Genomic DNA, 19,828 nt, shown 5'->3' with positions numbered 1-19,828 from the left:
CGGGCGGTTCCGACGCCCGCGCTGAGCCGGGGAGGAGGGGCGGGGGACGCCCGTGCGGCCGGTGCGTCTGCCCTCAGTGAGGCGGGGCGCGCGGCGGACGCCCCCGGGCAGGGGCGGGAGTGGTGGAGGGCCGGTGGTTGGCTGTGAAAGGGGCGGTGAGCGAGGTGCTTCGATCTCAAGGCGAGGCTTGGCCTCCCCAGCAGAGACGGGGGGAAGAGGCGGCGGCAGCGGCGGCCCTTGGGCCGGCTGGTGAGGCGATGGCGGCACCAGCCCCGGGGCCTGGCGGAGCCTCTGGTGGCGCTGGCTGTAGCGGCGGCGGCGGCGCGGTCGGCGGCTCGGGATCCGGGTCCGCGGGCGCAGGGGGCCGGCTGCCCAGCCGGGTGCTGGAGTTGGTGTTTTCCTACCTGGAGCTGTCCGAGCTGCGGAGCTGCGCCCTGGTGTGCAAGCACTGGTACCGCTGCCTGCACGGTGATGAGAACAGCGAGGTGTGGCGGAGCCTTTGCGCCCGCCGCCTGGCAGAAGAGGCTCTGCGCACGGACATCCTCTGCAACCTGCCCAGCTACAAGGCCAAGGTGAGGGAGCCCCGGGCCACGCCGCTGCCCCCAGTCCCGCTTCTCTGCGCCGCTCTCAATCTCAGTGCTTCTCATCTGAGCTCTGACTCAGACGCCTCGCCTCACCATCCCGCCTTTGCACGGCTGCAGTCTGTACCTTACTTCACGTCCCCCTCCATGAAGATCCTCTCTTCTCTTTGAAGTTCTGCTCCTTAAACCTACCCCCCTCACTTCCGTGATGCACTTTTTAAAGGACCAGATAGTTTCCAGTTACTGGTTTCCATCACTCATTCCACTTTCCACAGACTTCCCCCATAAAGACAGACCACCCCCATTGTTGTACCATTCAATACTTTCCTATTTTTTATTAGATCATCTTAGCTGCCTTAACACCGGCTGAATTTCTAAGATCTTTGCTTTCACCCCACATTCACCTCACTCTTTTCAAGCTGTGATTTATAACTATTTTATTCTATTTTCGCCTCTAAGTTCTCTTTCATTCCCTTGATTATGTTTCAGACTTGTAAGTGAGTGTAGTCCTAGACATCCTGCTAACTTTCAAATTACAGGTTTGAATAGAACATCCTCTCCCCTTCCCCGTCAGCACCACTTAACCATCCTAATACTGCCTTGTTCCACTATTGGCTAACTTCCCTGCCAACTTTTTCATACTTCCACCTTGATGGTGTGCCTCTTCTATTCTGTGTGTCATCTTATGTGCTGATTCTGGTTTTGATGCCTTTTCCCCCTAGATTCTTGTGCACATTCCTGCCTTTTTCATATACAAATAAAAATTCCAACTAACAGGTTATGGTAGGGCTGAGAAGATTCTTCAGGCAATATAAACAAAGACCTCGAGCTTGAATTCAGTTGGATGGATAACAGCTATTAAGTATAGCAGTCACCAAGAGCATATGTGAGAGAGGATGAAGTCTGTCCTAGAATGTGGTAAACATAAAAAATACATTAATAACTAAAAAGAGGAGATACCCTTTTTAAAGCTAGACTGCCAAAGGGGGAGTCAAAGTAAAGTAAAATTTTTTTCTCTGTGTGAAATAGATGTAAAATTTATTCTGTAATAAAGCAGGTTTTAGTTTAATAAGATAAGGAATGTTGCAGTTAAGTATGTCAACTATCAAATTAGTTTTTTTCTATTAAGTGAAATAGCACATTAATTTTTTTTAAGTTTATTTATTTTGAGAGAGAGCACGTGCACAAGTGAGTGGGAGGGGGGCAGAGAAAGAGGAAAAGAGAATCCCAAGCAGGCTCTGGGCTATCAGTGCGAAGCTGGACGTGGAGCTCGATCTCACAAAATGAAATGTGAAATCATGACATGAGCTGAAATCAAGAGTCAGTGCTTAACCGACTGAGCCACCCAGGTGCCCCCAACACATTAATTTACTAGGACAATATTTGTACATGGTGGATGCTCAGTGGATACTAGTTGTAATTTATGTAGTAGAATGCAGAACATTGCAGTTTTATCAGGCAAAGTAGGCTTTAAGACATTTTTGTAATTGGTCTGTAAAAGATACATTTACATGAGTCAGGATTCATATGACAGTATGTGTTAGTGTGTTCATATAAGTCAACATGCAAAAGAAGCAATATAGTATAAGCAAAATGTCTTGCCTTTTGCTCTTGTCTGCCAGCCACCCAGTTTGCCTTCTTGGAGGCAACCTGTGTTACCTGTATCCTTCCAGAGATATTTTAGGTTTCTTAGGTTTTTAATACTTTATATTGTCTTTCTACCACACCCATGATAGGTATTGTAGATTTCCACTAATCATATGTTCGTTCAGATGTTGCAGGACATAGGAAGAATGTCTTGAGGATAAAAAGATTAATTCAAAAGAAGTCAGAGACCCTAGTAAGGAAGTCCTCAGTCAAGTAGAGAAGAAAAATGTATAGAAATAATTAATACATGATAGAAATTGCTCCTGTGACATATATATATGTACACACATATATATATGTAAAACATATACTCCCGGTATATATATATATATATATATATACACACACACACACACACACACACACACACACGAATTAGAATTTCAGTGAAAGGAGAGATTTACAAGTTGAGTGGAGGCTTGGAGAGGGTTTGAGGTTAGGATTATATTTGATCTGAATTTTAAAGATAGGGAGGATTTGAACATTTTACTAAGAAGAAATACTCTGAAAAAAGTAGGACAAGAGGAAAGCAAAGGCTTTGCACAGCATATATGTTTACTTTAAAAAGGGTGATCTCCAGGCACTATGCTCACTTTTGCAGATACAATGATGAATAAAAACAGACACAAAACTCTTAATGGATGCCTTGCTTATGGAGCTTAGAGTCTCATGGGGGGAAATAGATATTAATCAAATACACAGTTGTAAAATTGCATCTGTGGTAGGTGCTATGAAGGAGAGAGAGGTGCACAGTGCTCTGAATGTCAAGAGATGGAGGATTTGACCTAGGTATGGAGGTCAAGAAAGGCTTTCCTCTGAGGAAATAATGCATGTCCTGAGACCTGAACAATAAAGCCAAGGGGAGAGAGAAGACTTCTAGGACAGAACTTGATGATTATGAGGGACAGAGAATACATCAGTGTGGCTGAATCAGAGCAAAGGTGAGACAGGTTTGAGAGAAGATGGAAGAGGTGGAGTGAGGCCAAACTACAGGGAAGCCATTTTGGATTATAAGCAAGAGGGGGTTAGGAGTGTGGGGATTGGTGATGTGTTAAATTTTTTTGTTGTTGTTGCATTTTTAAGAGGTTATTTCTGACTTTGGTATGGAGAACAGATTGGAGGGGGACCTTAGAAATATGGATAGATCCGCTAGGAAGTGGGTAGTGGAGGAGATGGGGAGAAACAAGAAAGATTTAGGAAGTAAAACCTACAGGATTTGGTAATAGATTTGAAATAGGGGTGAGAAAGAGGGAGGTGTTAAGAATGACTCCTAGATATCTAGCTTACATAATATGAGAATCACCTGGGCTAGATTTAGGAGAAATAGCAGTGAGTTCAATTTTGGTAGAGTAGAATTTACAGTGTTTTTGAGACATCCGAGAGATTTCAGATAGGCAGCTGTTACAGTTTGGAGCTTAGAGGAAAGGCTAAAGATTTCTATCTTTATATAGGGTCTAGTGAGATTGAGTTGAAGTAGTGGAAAATACAATTATAAAGGTAAGCTGAAACTCATCATGGATGTCCTTGGCATGTAGCCTTCAGTGTATAGTTTGGGCTTTGTTCTATTATTATAAACCATAGAAGTTTGAACAGAGCAGTGACAGATAAGTACTGTGCTTTAGAAAAACTAGGCCATAAGATGAATTGGACAGAACGGGGGTTAGTACCTATACCAGAGGTACCTAAGACCTGAACAAGTGTGTAGAGGAGAGAAGAGGATGGCTGGGAGAGCTATTGCAGAGAACAAATCCATATAGGACAGCTAACTGAGAGTGGGTGAGATGAGGAAGAAGAATCAGATAGGATTTCCAGGGAGCCTGGGTAACTGGGAGGAGGATGCGGACAGGTGTGGGATAGCATAAAACTGGAAAGTATTTGGAATTGCCGGTCTATTTAGGATTTGTCTTCTTTTTGAAAGTTCATATTTTTCATGTTACCAAGGAACATCAATAATTCCAGTCATACTGAGCATCTAAGTATAATATATTCTCAGATTTTCAGACCTAGATCCTAAAGTAGGTCCTAAAGGTGTTTGTTACAATGTAAAATTTAGGTTGTACATGAGACTGTGGGAAAGAAACTATGGATTGTTTTTATTTATTAGTTTGTATATTTTTTCATTTCCTCTCAATTCTTCAGTATCCAAATCTAAAAGATAAGCACACTTATTATAATCACAATATCATCACACCTAAAGTGTAAAGAAATTAACAATAATTCCTTAATATAAACAATGCAGTGTTCAAATTTCCAATTGTTTTATAAATGTCAAATGTTATATTTAAAATTTTCAGTTTATTTAATCAATATCTGTATAAGGTTCTCATGGCAAACTGCTGATATATATCTCTTAAGGCTATTTTAGCCAGCAGATTCACCTACTAACTCCCATTCCTGAAACTTATCTGTTGAAAAAACAGGTTGTTTACCCTGTAGAGTTTCCCTCAGTCTGGATTTTGCAGATTTCATTCCAATAGTGTTCCTTATCCTATTCTGTCTTAGACTCAGAGAGGTTTGCTCAATTTAGGTGAGATTAGTATTGCTATTGTTTTTGTTCTTGTTGTTTTTCAATGTATTTTCTGTTAGAATCAAAGTGGTTGGGTTGGATGCAGACTTAAATGTTGTATGGTTCCAACTGTGGTGGAAAAGAACTTAGGAGAGCAAAATCAGGGAGATTCGGTAGTCGTGGTTAGAATAACTTCATACAAGTGGCAAGACTGATTCAGGTTTTAGAAGATACAGTTTATGTTGGAGGAGGAAAGTAGCTATGATACTACAGATAGGGAGAACAACATGAAGTTAGAAAGGGAAATAGGAGGAACCAGACCTGGAGAGCTTTGAAAACCAGGAAGAATAGTAGTTAGTATGGAACCATCAAAGGTTATTGAACTGAGATGAAATGTGATAAAGGTGCTGTTTTAGAAAAATAGGTCTGGAAATAATTTAGGTAGAGAGTTAATTATTGAGTGTAGGAGAGTTTTAGGGGGCAGAGGTATGGTGGTCACCAGAAAAGGGTACAGTGAAGAAAGATTAGTCCAGAGTAATAGGAAGAAGTCATAGCAGTTTGGAGAAGAGGCTGGCAACAGTGTCATTGTGACAACGAAGGATAGAGAAAAAGCAATTGATATTTGTAAGAATTAGGGAATAGGCATAGGTAATTATCAGTTAAATATTTTATAATGATTTTATAAAATATTTTATATTTTCTTGTCTTGATAATAATCTGTTGAATTTTTAAATAATATTTGGGGGACATTTTACTCACCCATTTAATCTTATGTTCTGATATTTTATGTGCTTAAAAGTGTGTTATAATAGGAACAGATAGGAAAATATTTAGAAATACTTCAGTATTGGGGTGCCTGGGTGTCTCAGTCGTTTAAGTGTCCGACTTCGGCTCAGGTCATGATCTCACGGTTCGTGGGTTCAAGCCCCGTCTTGGGCTCTGTGCTGACAGCTCAAAGCTTGGAGCCTGCTTCCGATTCTGCCTCCCTCTCTCTCTCTGCCCCTCCCCTGCTCCTGCTGTGTCTCTCTTTGTCTCTCAAAAATAAATAAAAGTTAAAAAAAATTTTTTTTTAAATACTTCAGTATTACAGCCTCCTGAATCAAGCAGAGTGTTTGTTTGTTTTTTAATGTCTCTGCCCTACAGTGTAATAATGAAGCAGTGAGGTACTGGCAAATAGGAACTGAACACTGGATGAAGGGGCTAGATACCAGACTTCTCTTTGGGACTCTTGCTCTAACTACCTGTTGACTTTTAGGTCTGTGCCCTCATCCCTGTGTTGCAGTAGGTCCCTTTAAAGTCCTTCCTAATGCTGAAATTCTGTGATTCTGGAGTTGGTGGCTCAGATTAACTAAAGCAGTAGATCCCAGCCTTTGGTTGTTTTGGGGTCATTTGAATAAGGGATTTTCTTTTTAAAAAAAAAATTTTTTTTTAACGTTTATTTATTTTTGAGACAGAGAGAGACAGAGCATGAACGGGGGAGGGTCAGAGAGAGGGAGACAGAATCTGAAACAGGCTCCAGGCTCTGAGCCATCAGCACAGAGCCCGACGCGGGGCTCGAACTCACAGACCGTGAGATCATGACCTGAGCCGAAGTCGGCTGCTTAACCGACTGAGCCACCCAGGCGCCCCAAGGGATTTTCAAAAAACATACAAATCAAAAACTTTAAATTACTAAAGAATGAGAAATGTTTACTATTTAGACAGAGTAGCAATTTCCATACTGCCCTTATTTTGGAAGTTTACAAAACTGATTAGTGAAGATCAACTAATCTGTCCTATCTATGGCAGCTGCTCGTAATGACTATCTCTTTATAAATTCTAGTGCTTGAAATTAGATGCCGTCTAAAGGGTTATTTGATTTGGTAAAATGAGAGTGGTGCTGTCTCCATGTATGAGTAATAACTAGCAAGGAGGCTGAGGATCTAACATAGTTTGTGGTTATTAAAATTTTTCATAAACTTTAGAACTGCTATGACTACGTTCTCTATTAAAATATTTTGGGGAGGTAGGGGCGCCTGGGTGGCTCGGTCGGTTAAGCGGCCGACTTCGGCTCAGGTCATGATCTCATGGTCCCTGAGTTCGAGCCCCGTGTCGGGCTCTGTGCTGACAGCTCGGAGCCTGGAGCCTGTTTCAGATTCTGTGTCTCCCTCTCTCTCTGACCCTCCCCTGTTCATGCTCTGTTTCTCTCTGTCTCAAAAATAAATAAACGTTAAAAAAAAAATTTTTTTTAAATATTTTGGGGAGGTACCTGGGTGGCTCAGTTGGCTAAGCGTCCGACTTTAGCTCAGGTAATGATCTCGTGGTATGTAGGTTCGAGCCCTATGCCAGGCTCTGTGCTGACACCATAGAGCCTGGGGCCTGCTTTGGATTCTGTGTCTCCCTCTCTCTCTGCCCCTCCCCTGCATGCTCATGTGCGCACGCGTTCTCCTGCTCTCTAGCAAAATAAACATTAAAAAAATTCTTTTCAGTAAAACTATTTTTTGATGACAGTATTGCCAGCATGAAAACTGTATATCCCTTAACTTTTTGATATAAAAATACTAAATATAAGCTAGAGTAGAGGAAATAGTTTAATGAACCTTCCAAACCTATCACCAAGCTTTACCAATGATTAAATATACAGATAATCTAGTTTTGTGTTTACCCTACCCATTCTCTCACTCCAGCCCTGGATATTTCAGAGCAATTCTGAGATATCCTAATGTCATCCATAAACATTTCAGTATTATCTCTAAAATATAAGGATTCTTGTGTATATCTTTTGATATTTTAAGAAGTCTATTTGGAAAAATGATACCATAGTTTAGAATTTTGATCAATAATAAAGCAGTTGGCAGTCATTTTATTTTTTCTTTTCTTTTTTTTTTTTTTAACGTTTATTTATTTTTGAGACAGAGAGAGACAGAGCATGAACGGGGGAGGGGCAGAGAGAGAGGGAGACACAGAATCGGAAGCAGGCTCCAGGCTCTGAGCCATCAGCCCAGAGCCCGACGTGGGGCTCGAACTCACAGACCGCAAGGTCGTGACCTGAGCTGAAGTCAGACGCTTAACCGACTGCGCCACCCAGGCGCCCCTATTTTTTATTTTCTAATGTTTATTTATTTTTGAAAGAGAGAGAGAGACAGAGTATGAGCAAGGGAGGGGCAGAGAGAGAGGGAGACACAGAATCCAAAGCAGGCTCCAGGCTCTGAACTGTCAGCACAGAGCCCGATGCGGGGTTCAAAACCACAGACTGCCATATGACCTGAGCTGTTGCTGGAGGCTTAACCAACTAAGCCTCTGGCCACCCAGGCACCCCAGCAGTTATTTTAAATGTTGCATACACATTTTGTTAGTATTCCATCCTGAAACTAGCCATTTTTTGGAAATACATACTGTATTATTTAAAAATATATAACTTTATTGTCTAAAAACATGTAGCCTAAAACCATGGATACTTTTTAATGTTTAAGAAAAATCAAATTTCTATTTCTTTGGTCTGCTTTTCGTCTTTTCAGGTGCGTGCTTTCCAACATGCCTTCAGCACTAATGACTGCTCCAGGAATGTCTACATTAAGAAAAATGGTTTTACTTTACATCGAAACCCCATTGCTCAGAGTACTGATGGTGCAAGGACCAAGATTGGTTTCAGTGAGGGCCGCCATGCATGGGAAGTGTGGTGGGAAGGCCCTCTGGGCACTGTGGCAGTGATTGGAATTGCTACAAAACGAGCCCCCATGCAATGCCAAGGGTATGTGGCATTACTGGGCAGTGATGACCAGAGCTGGGGCTGGAATCTGGTGGACAATAATCTACTACATAACGGAGAAGTCAATGGCAGTTTTCCACAGTGCAACAATGCACCAAAATATCAGGTGAGAAACTAGGTATTTTCTCAGTTGTGGTCCTTTGTCAAATCATAAATCATTAATTTGTTTTAAGTTCACAAAATTTTATATAGCAGCTTTGTGTGTCTTTTTGGTAATTTAAAAATAAATAGTGTAACTGGCCTTTCTTTGCTACTTTAATAATCTTTTAGTATTTCCGTATTTGTTTCCTAATACATATTGACCTTGAGCTATCGGTCTTTGCTCTAAATCAGGGGTTGGCAAACTTTTTTCTATATAGCGCAGGTAATAAATATTTCAAGCCTTGTGGTCCCTATGGTCTCTGTCACAACTATTCAACTCTGTTGTTGTAGTACAAAAGCAACCATAGATAATATGTAAATGAGTGTTCATAGCTGTGTTCCAGTAAAACCTTGTTTATGGGCTGCAAGCAAGATTGGTCTAATGACCATAGTTTGCCAACTCATGCAAGATTGTCCTTTTTCCTGTATCATGTCACATCCGAACCTACTTTTTTCTAGACTTCTCACTCCCAGAAATGTACCTGTGCACATGCACACACATATTCACCCTCTGCTATTCATTAATCTGTTTGTGGATTCAGAGCCTCTGCAGATGTCAGTGATTTCTATAAGACAGGCAAATTTAGGCAAACTACTGAGTTTTTTTTTTTTTAATCTCTTCATCTTATCTTAATGCCATACTCATTTGATTCTAGGGTCAAAATTACAGTTCCTATTTGTAAATGCCATATGATTAGCATAGAGTCAACAGAGTCTAAAACAATAATCTGATAAGAAATTGGAAATTTTAGGGGTGCCTGGTGGCTCAGTCGGTTAAGCATCTGACTTTGGCTCAGGTTGTGATCTCGTGGTTCCTGAGTTCAAGTCCGCATCAGGCTCTATGCTGACAACTCAGAACCTGGAGCCTGCTTCAGATTCTGTGTCTCTCTTTCTCTGCCCCTCCCCTACTTGCACTCCTTCCCTCTCTCTCTCTCTCTCTCTCTCTCTCTCTCAAAAAATGAATAAACATTAAAAAAATTTAAAAAGAAATTGGAAATTTTAAAGAATTATAGACTTAAGAATAAGAGATATTAGGAGCACCTGGGTGGCTTAGTTGGTGAGCATCTGACTTCAGCCCAGGTCATGATCTTATGATTCACGAGTTCAAGCCCCACATCAGGCTCTATGCCAGAGCCTGGAGCCTGCTTTGGATGCTGTGTCTCCTCTCTCTGCCCCTCCCCTGCTCATGCTCTGTCTCTCTGTTTCTCTCTCTCTCAAAAGTAAAAAATAATAATAAAAAAGAATAAGGTTATTATTAGAGTCATTTCATAATGATAAAGGAGTTAATCAGATAGAGAGATATAACAATTGTAAATGTATATGCACCTGATAAAACAGCTCTAAAACACATGAGGCAAAAACTTAAAGAACTGAAAGAAGAAATAGGTAAATTAGCAAGTATAGTTGGAGATTTCAGTACTGTCTTTAAGTCTATTTTGTCTGATGTTAATATAGCAACTTCAACCTTCTTATGCTTACTATTGCAAGGTACCTCTTTTTCCCTATTCTTTTACTTTCAGTCTGTCTTTGTTTAAAATGGGTCTCCTAGCTGGCATATAATTGGGTCTCTTAATCTAACCCAATCTGACAATCTCTGCCTTTTGATTTGAGTGTTTAATCCATTTACATTTAATGTAGTTGTTGGACTACAATTGATATTGTCCTGATCTCTCTGCCTCTGAAGTTGTGTTCTTTTTTAAAAATCTTTTTTCTCTTTGTTTTTTGGATCAGGTAATTTCTATTGCTCTATCTTCAAGTTCATAGATTCTATGGCTATTAGGCCAGGGTAGTGAATTTTGTTTATTGTATTTTTCAACTCTGGAATTTTCATTTGGCTCCTTTTTATAGTTTCCATTTTTCCATTGAGATTGTCTGTCCATTCATTAATATTAGATTTTTCTTTAATTCTTTGCACATATTTATCATAACTGCTTTTAAGTCTTTGTCCACCAAATCCAACGTGTAGACCTACTTGGAATTGGTTTCTATTGACTGCTTTTTCCCCCCAGAGTATGAGTTGTACTTTCCTGTTTCTTTTCATATCCAGTCATTTTTAAATTGAAAATTGGAAATTATAGATAATATACTAGTAATACTGGAATGTTTTGTTTTTAGGAATCACTTTGTTTTTTCTGAAATGTGTGGGTTTTATTTTAGTAGGCAGTTAACTTGCCTAGATTCTTCAAATTGTGAACTCTGTCTCCCCCATGGTATATAGCAGCTAATGTCTTTGTTGGTTTTTGTTTTGTTTTGTTTTTGCAGCGGGGGAGGTTTGGCTTCTAGCTGCTATCTTACCAGCCTGGTTTTATTGGGGTTTCCCGTGTGTCTGTGTAAGACAGTGATTATACAGTGATTTGGGCAGAGTTATTTCTTGGATTTAGGGCTCATCCGCTTTATGGTTCCATTACTTCTGGAGTTCCTCCTCTAAATTTCCAGTTGCTCTGCCATCTCCCAAGTTTTGCTCTCTGACACCTAAAGCTAGTAAGACTTTTGCTTTCTGTTCTCTGTGCTGTGTACATGCTGTATGCTCAGTCAAAGGTAAAACAGATATGCAAATTTCACCAGGAGTGGTTCTGTCATCTTAGTTTCCATCTTCTGTAAAATAGGGAGAATCCTAGGATAGATGTGAGGATTAAATGAGATAATACAAATAAACCACAAAATGAATACCCAACAAAATATTAACTTTTCATTTCTGTTTGCTGTTGTTTGTTTTGTTGGTGGCAATAGTGGTGATGATAGTTAGGATGTTCGTAGGTCCATAAAATGGGGTGTTAGTTAATCTATGAGTTGGGCAAAGAGAAGAAAAAAGTAAATGTTTGTAGTTGTCTGTGACAGGAAATACAATGAAGGAAAGTAACAACAGCAGGAGTTATCATAATTGGGAAGTATTAAATTCTGACTTTTGATTGCTAATGTTAGGACTTTCTGCCTCCAAGTATGTAAATAAAACAACCTTTTATAGATGCAAATTATAAAAGTAAAATATCCTTCTGTCCTTGTTTGTCTGCACTTTTCCATGTAGGAAAATAACTGGATGTATTGTGCTTCTGCTTTAGTTTGCTGTTTTTATAACAAACAGGTGTTTCAGAGCAGTGGCCCATAAAATGACTAATAAGCCTATTCTGCATCTTTAGAACCTATGGTCAGATTTGGCTCTTCATGATTATATAAGTTCCACACTGTTTGAAGAACTGTTTTGTCAACTTTAAAGGTTATATGAGTGTTTTTATTATGGTAATTTTTATTGTGATAAAACATACACCTTTATTATTTTAACCATTTGTAAGTATACAGTGCAGTGGCATTAATACATTCACAATATGTTTATCCATCACCACTATCTATACCTAAGACTTTTTCATCATCCGCAGCACAAACTCTATGCTCATTAAGCAATAACTTCTCATCTCTCCTTTCCTCCATCCTCTGGTAGCCTCTATTCTATTTTCTGACTCTACGATTTGAATATTGTAGGTGCTTTATATAAGTAGAATCATGCAAATATATATTTTTGTGTCTGGCTTATTTCACATAACATAACATTTTCAAGGATCATCTGTGTTATAGCATATATCAAAATTGCATTTCTTTTTATGGCTGAATAATATTCCGTTGTATATACATATTGTAATAATTTGAAAAGGTTAGATAGACATTTTTGGTAAAATATACCAAGTTACAGATTTTAGTGGTAAACTTCTAAGAAAAGCCTTTAAACAAAGAGTAAATAAAATCTGGGAACTGTTCAGTAGGAACATTTAAATTTTTGGTATTAAATGCAGATCCCATCTTAAAAAAAAAAAAAAACAACTATTGGGCACCTGGATGGGTCAGTCAGTTAAGCTTTGGACTCTTGATTTTGGCTCAGGTCATGATCTTGTGGTCATGAGACCGAGCCCCACCTAGGGCTCCCTGCTGGGCATGGATCCTGCTTAAGATTTTTCTTTCTCCCTCCCCCTCTGCCCCTCCCCAGCTCACTCACTTGCATGCACACGCGCACTCTCACTCTCTCTAAAAAGAAAAAAAAGAAAAAGAAATTGGGGCACATGGGTGGCTCAGTCAATTGAGTGTCCAACTTCGGCTTAGGTCATGATCTCGTGGGTCACGAGTTTGAGCCCCTTGTTAGACTATATATTCTTAATATTTTAACTTATTGATTTGTATCTTATTTTTTCTAGCTATGCCCTTGGTGAGTTTTCTTCTAACCTTCTTTTGGTGTCTATTTTCAGATAGGAGAAAGAATTCGAGTCATTTTGGACATGGAAGATAAGACTTTAGCTTTTGAACGTGGATATGAGTTCCTGGGGGTTGCCTTTAGAGGACTTCCAAAGGCCTGCTTATATCCAGCAGTTTCTGCTGTATATGGCAACACAGAAGTGACTTTGGTTTACCTTGGAAAACCTTTGGATGGATGACAGTGGCTTTCTTGGGATGAAAAACTGAATGGAGAAGATACCTGCTTGTGGAAAGTAGAATCATGAAGTGACAGTGTCATACATGCATGCCCAAGAAACATCCTGAAAAACACATGAAATTGTTAACTGGAGAAGCAACTCTACAGCAGAGATTATCTTAGTGTTTCCTCTTTCTACTGGGCCAGAAAAATCCTCAGGGTTGCAGTTGGTTGAGTGGGCAGTTGACATATGCATGTTGCAACAGATTTTGTCTCTAAGTTAGCAATGTGTTATTTCCAACTTTTAAGGTGAGATTTTAGAGATGCTATAAAAGGGATAAGATAAGGAAATAGCAAGATTTTTAAGTAGTGTGTTTGTGAAGAAAGACTGATCCTGTTTTACAACTGCCTGTTTTTTCTCCAGACCCTTTTTTCCAGCCAGCTTGACTATTAGAAAAGTATGAAACTGGTTGGGTTTTATTTAATATTTTTAATATATTGAGAAGCATGGTCTGCCTGGACTGCACTTCTCTAACAGTGAGATGTAAAATTGTGCAGCTATTTTAAAAGTTGTATATATAATAAGTGTGTAAAAAAACCTGTAAAAACAAAAACAGGACAAAGGGGTTGCTTTGTTCTAGTTCAATTTCTTTAAACCACTACATGGTACAAAATTAGAATAACATTTAGGGAAAATTAGGTAACTACAAAGAAGAGGATTAAGAGGAGATGTGCTGTATTGGCTCATTTTTAAATTAATTTGGTTTACAGTTTCCATAACTATTACAGTCTGGTTATTTTTCTTTTAATGATCAAAATTATTGTAAAGATCCCTCAGTCTCTTGAGTTTAAGATTGAGGGAAGGCAAATCTATTTCTAATCATACATGTATCAGTAGTAATAAGAATAATGTGCATCTTATAGTATCTGGTTTTATTTTTTGGCCTTCTGAGAAAGTATCTCATAACAACACAGAACATTGCCATTTGCTCTTACAGGCCTCAAATATGAAAGCTGTTAGTCACAGACCTAAGGAAGAGAATTAATGGTCCTTTTATTTTGTAATTTCATAATGCTATAGATATTATAAATTTTTTTTAATTTTATATTGTTTACATCATGGCAACAAATCTAAGCCTCAGACTCTTCATTGGGGTTATCAAGAAAATGTTTACTCACCCACCTGAAACAGTGCCAGCCTGAACCCAGGTTAAGAATGTTCTTAATCTCATCATAGATAATTGCCCCCATGGGACTTGAAATAAAATACCTTGTGCTGAAAACTTCAGGTTGGCAATATTTTGAAGGTTTCATTGTGGAAGAGCTTGACATTAGTTTTTGACTAATAAATCTGATTTCACTAATATTCTTGAGTTAATCTAACATACATGAGCAGAGATTTTCTTTTGTTATAAGAGAAACAAACATCCTTCCGTATGAAAGTATAAATGTATGGTTTCAGATGCATCTTTGTGATAAGAATTGACTATGGCAGATGAAATCTTTGCCTTTTAGGTTATTGCTGTGCGTAATTTTGTTTTAAACCTAATCAAATTAGAGATACCAAGCAGCTGGCTGGGGTTCTTGCGTTGCTCCTTGAGAGTTAAGCTTATCAGTACTCTCATGAAGCAGGGGATTTCAGTCATGAACAAAGATTTATTTTTGCCACCTGACAGGTTTACAAATATTTATTGTCTATTTGGTATGTTGCTTAAAGGTGAAATCCGTTAAAAGTCCTTTTCAATATCCATGTCAAGAAGAAACCTCCTGAAAAACCATATTTAATAGTACAGAGTAAGACTATATGTTAAATGTATTAGAGAATATAGCTGCTACAGAAATTGATTTTTCTTGGTGTAGAACAACTCAATTTAATTGGCAAAGTTTAAAATTTAAAGAAAACTGGTTCAGGATGAAGATTGATAAATGATAAAACAATAAAGTCCCTTATGTGCTTGGTCTTTTTTCGGGATATGATATAGCCAATTCCAAGAGAGTTTGCGAGAGTTTTGTTTATAAATTCTGTTTTGTCTTATTAGTAAACGTTCATTTGTAACAAAGTTTTGAAGGTGCTGAATGGAAAACAGAAACATGGGGTTATTGCACATTGAACCTAGAATCAAATAATTGCCTAAATATTTAACAAAAAGCCATCCTTATCTCAAAACTGAAATTCTCTAATATGCTATTTGCAGTTTTATAGAATGGAGGTTCATATTTAGAATGAGCATCAGGGGAATGAAGAACCTTCATTTGTAACTTGGTAAAGTATTTTATTACTGGAGACCAATAGCTGTACAGAGAATATTAAACCAAACTATTACAATGTTCAAGGAAAAGGAATCTCTTTTTCATTGGTGCTGAGAGAGCATTCAGGTAGAAGATGTTGCACCTGAAAGTTGAGTGTCAGTCATCTAAACCAGTGGTTCTCAAACTTAGCTGTACTTTGGAGTCATCTACATTTTGAAAAATCTTGATGCTTTTAGGGTCTCATACCCTAAAATTCTGATGTTGTTCTGATGTTGGACATGGTCATAAGGATTTTTTTAAGCTTCCTAGGTGATTTCAATATGCTGCTAAGGTTGAGTTTTAAATTCACCTTAAGTTTTCTCATCTGCAAAATTAAAAAAAAAAAAAAAATCCCTGCTCCCTTCACTACCTCACAAGTATATTGAGGGTAAAGGAGAAAATAATGGGAAAGTACTTGTGTGATGGATAAAAAGTGCTATTGAAAGGCAAAGTAGTATTTGTTGTATTTCAACTGAAACTATGATCAGGAAAGAAAAATATGTAATTGAATTTACTTTGTTGACTTGGGAAACCGGGAGCGTTCTGTTTCTTAACTTTAGTGAAGCATGCAGATGTGCAAACACTCAATACTATTACTCTTATTCATACTATGGTCTTCTGTCATACTTGAGATAGGCTGTTTTAATTATCTGGTTCTACATAGGAAAGAAACATTAAGGCTTAAATTCTGTAATGGCCAATGGCTCACAATTCATTAAAACTTTTCATACAAGGAGTTCTGTGGTTAATATATGTAATCATTTCATAGTTGTCATTTTTTTTTCATTATCCGACTTGATTATTAAGCCATTTATTTCATCTCCTTCATTCTTACTCATGTAAATTTAGGTATAGATTTTATAAAGCACATAGAGCAAGTAGGTTTTGCCCCAGTTGACTAAAGTCATGGCTAAATGATTAGGCATCATCTGCCTTTTAGATATGATTTAACTTGGGAAAGAGAGTTACAAAAATAACAGCCCAAAACCATACAGTAGGTATTATAATTAACTTATAATTTAAGTCCCCAAACTGCTGTTTATATAAACTATAATATTAATATTTTTTGATCTTTTAAAAAAAATGAACAGTTTTGAAGAGATAGAAATGTAAAGAGTTTTAAAGATTACTTCCTGGAAATCAAGACCATCTCAATTAGGACCACTCTGAAGTCTTTCTGGAAGGAACAGTCCATACCCAATCCAAATACTATCCTCATAAAGCATTCCTAATTTCTCTAGCTGAATGTAATCTCTCCTTCCTTCAAATTTCCCTATTTTTATATTTATCTATACTTAACTCATGCTTTATTACTTTATACCTTGTATAAATTTATTTGTATTTATTATTTGTTGGTGTCTTATCTCCTCTAAACATCTTAGGACAGGATCTCTGATGGACTCATCTTTATGCCCATATCATCTAAGCCCAATAGGCAGGTGCTCACACATTTCCTGAAGGAACAGAGAAAGAATTATGTAGGGACACTAAAGCTGCTCTGAAGTTACAGACTATATTAACAAAAGATAGATGAGAAAGAAATTCTGTATCCTATTTTAAGTGAAGCACGAAGGAAAGGGACGTAAATTTGAGGTTAATAAGGAAGAAATAATGACTGTGAATGCATTTTAGCCATTCCCCTTTATGCTTAAATATTGATAAACTGATTTTTAGTTTCGGGTGTAAATTTCATATTTGTTTAGAATTAAAATTAGAATTCTGTATTTTAGTTTTTTTGAAATTCTGTCGTTTTGCTTTAGTTTCTTAATAAAAAGTTAAAACAAACATTAACCACCTGTGACTGCTTACATTTAGAACAACTTACATATATATATTGGTCGGAAAGGAAAACTGAGGTAGCTTAATAGCCAAATGTGATGGAATTTACGTATAAGTTGCATGTCTTTTAATAATGGAATCCACATTTCCCATGTTTAGCATGGAAGGCAAACAGGAAATAGTAATTCACGAGGAACCTGTTCCCCCATTACATCTACCCCAGTTAACAGTTGTTTGATAATGTTTGCCAAGAGTTACAAGAGGCAAGCATGGCTGAACTAATTGCTCCTGTGATCCAAAAGCTTAAAAGAGAATTTAGTTGATCATGTTGCCAAAAGTTGCTTGATGTATTTGTTCAAATTTTACAAAGGGTTTTAATTTCCTAAGAAGAAAGGTAGGTGTAAAATTTCTGGATCTTTTGTTTAGGGAGAGCTTTACTAATCTGTTGTCCTAATTTCTTTTCTTGGATCCTCCCCCGAACCATTTGCTTTTTATTTAATGTATTCATTAAAATATTATTGAGGGCAAATTCTATCCTCTTCAGTATATGGTTCATTAAAAGAAATAGCCTCTCAGAATTTAAAATTGTTGTTAATCAGCTTGTGTATATAGGACTTCATGATAAGTGACTTAGGAAGTAATCGTTTAGGGAGTTTTCTTTAGGTTACCCTGTTGACAGTCCTTAATTTCTGTTTCTTTTTAGACAAGAAAACAAGAGTTCAGGGAAATCAAGTCCTGTCTGTTGTATGATATTTAGCAAGTCATAGTATTTCCGCTACCTTTTCTCCTCTATAAATAAATGGGTGGGGGGGGGGGGTGAAATTGAGTATTGGGGATAGGTTTTGTGGCTCTGTCTCCCTTGAAACCAGCTCCTTGCAGTAATTTATTAAAATGCTAATATCCAAAGTTAGGTTAATTAAAGGCATATTGTAGTGGAAATAGCCAGATATCTTTGTTTATTTTAGTGTAGCTAACCTGTTGACATTTTCCAACCAGTGTTTAAAAGTTCTTTCAAAAATAAATAAATAGGGGCTCCTGGGTGGCTCAGTCGGTTGAGCGTCCGACTTCAGCTCAGGTCACGATCTCGCGGTCTGTGAGTTCGAGCCCTGCGTCGGGCTCTGGGCTGATGGCTCAGAGCCTGGAGCCTGCTTCCGATTCTGTGTCTCCCTCTCTCTCTCTCTGCCCCTCCCCCGTTCATGCTCTGTCTCTCTCTGTCTCAAAAATAAATAAACATTAAAAAAAATTTTTTTTTAATAAATAAATAAATAAATAAATAAAAGGCCTTTCAGAGGCACTTAGGTGGCTCAGTCGGTTAAGCATCTGACTCTTGATTTCAGCTCACGTCATGGTCTCATGGTTCATGAGTTCAAACCCCGCATTGGACCTTGGGATTCTGTCTCTCTTTCTCTCTCTGCCCTTTCCACACACAGTCTCTCTCTCCCTCTCAAAATAAATAAACTTAAAAAAGAAAAAACTGAGTCTTAGAAGATGAATACGAGTTAGGTTAGATCCACTATTGTAGGTGCACGGAGTAGCATGTATGTGATACAGAGGCATAAGTGGATCCAGTATGTATGGAAACTGTGCACACTGGAAGAGTAGTGGGAGAGGATATGGAGCCAGGGGTTTGGGGCCAGACCATAATTGCCATGCTAAGGAGTTTGGGTTTCATCCTGTTTTTCATGGGGAAGCCATTCAGAGGCTTTCGAGCAGAGGCATGGCATGACCTGTGCGCTTTAACAATTACTCTTGCTGCAAAAGGCAGTGATAGAAAAATGGCAGATGAATTAGGAAGTCTAGGCAGGAAGTGACTGTAAAGATGTAGAGGAAAGATGTATTTAAGAGACATTCAGGAAGATAAATGGAGACCATTTGTGGGTAGAGGACGAGGCACTTTTTTTGGTGCGGATGTTTGGGACAATCATGGTACTCTATTAGGATAAGGAATTGAAAAGGAGGAATAGATTGGAGCAGGAGGTGATGCATTCAGTCTTGAACATGTTGAATCTGAGGTAGAAATACACAAAAAGCAGTTAAAACTACTGTCTGGATTAGGGAGAGAGACAGCCAATAGGCTGCTGAATAGGGAGTGAGAGGTGCTGGCACGTTGCTTTCCTCACTGGTTCTGCCAGCCTTGCTGGGCCCCACAACCCCGTGGGCAGAGTGAGGGGCAGGGATGCCTGGAGTACCTGAAAAGACAACTACCTGTCCCTCCACCATGGTGGGTTGTTTTTTGTTTTAGCTCTTGTGTGCCCTACTCCTGTAACAATCCCAGCACTTCAAATGTTTTAATGCCTCTTTTTTAAATTTTTAAATTTCCTATCATTTTGGTTTTCAGGCAAGAACACTGGAGTCATAGGTTCTAGGTCCTAAGCAGATTTCTTCCCTTACTAGGGCCGTTTCTTTATCTGAGGTTGACCCAGCTTGATGGTTTTCATTTTGGGATGCCCACTAGAATCACCTGGGGCTCTTTTAATTTTTTAAACAGCTTGAGTGTAACTGGCATACAATAAGTTATACACATTAAACTGTGCAATTTGGTAAGTTTTGACATCTGTATACATCCATCACAGTCAGGAGACTATACATCTGGAAAGTTTTTAAAAGGTAAGATGCCCAGGCAGATTAAATTAGCATGGGGGATGGACTCAGGCATCAGGGTCACGGTTTTTTTGTTTTTTTGTGTTTTATTTGTTTTTATTTTTTTTAAAGTTCCCAGATAATTCTCGTTCAAACTAGGG

The 19,828-nt window shown here is 38.5% G+C and overlaps 1 protein-coding gene across 1 annotated transcript; it reads left to right on the top strand.

Annotated features, from left to right (window-relative positions):
- The first annotated feature begins 12 nt into the window (after positions 1-12).
- On the top strand, positions 13-17,099 carry FBXO45 (F-box protein 45). Its single transcript, XM_058730976.1, has 3 exons — positions 13-572; positions 8,232-8,588; positions 12,856-17,099. Exons 1-3 carry the CDS (start codon positions 258-260, stop codon positions 13,039-13,041), a joined length of 858 nt encoding a protein of 285 aa, XP_058586959.1. The 5' UTR covers positions 13-257; the 3' UTR covers positions 13,042-17,099.
- The last annotated feature ends 2,729 nt before the right edge of the window (positions 17,100-19,828 follow it).

The sequence above is a fragment of the Neofelis nebulosa genome, chromosome 5 (assembly GCF_028018385.1).
Source record: "Neofelis nebulosa isolate mNeoNeb1 chromosome 5, mNeoNeb1.pri, whole genome shotgun sequence".
Taxonomy (NCBI): domain Eukaryota; kingdom Metazoa; phylum Chordata; class Mammalia; order Carnivora; family Felidae; genus Neofelis; species Neofelis nebulosa.
The sequence above is the reverse complement of the archived record's forward strand: the minus strand, read 5'-3'. Positions and strand labels throughout refer to the sequence as shown.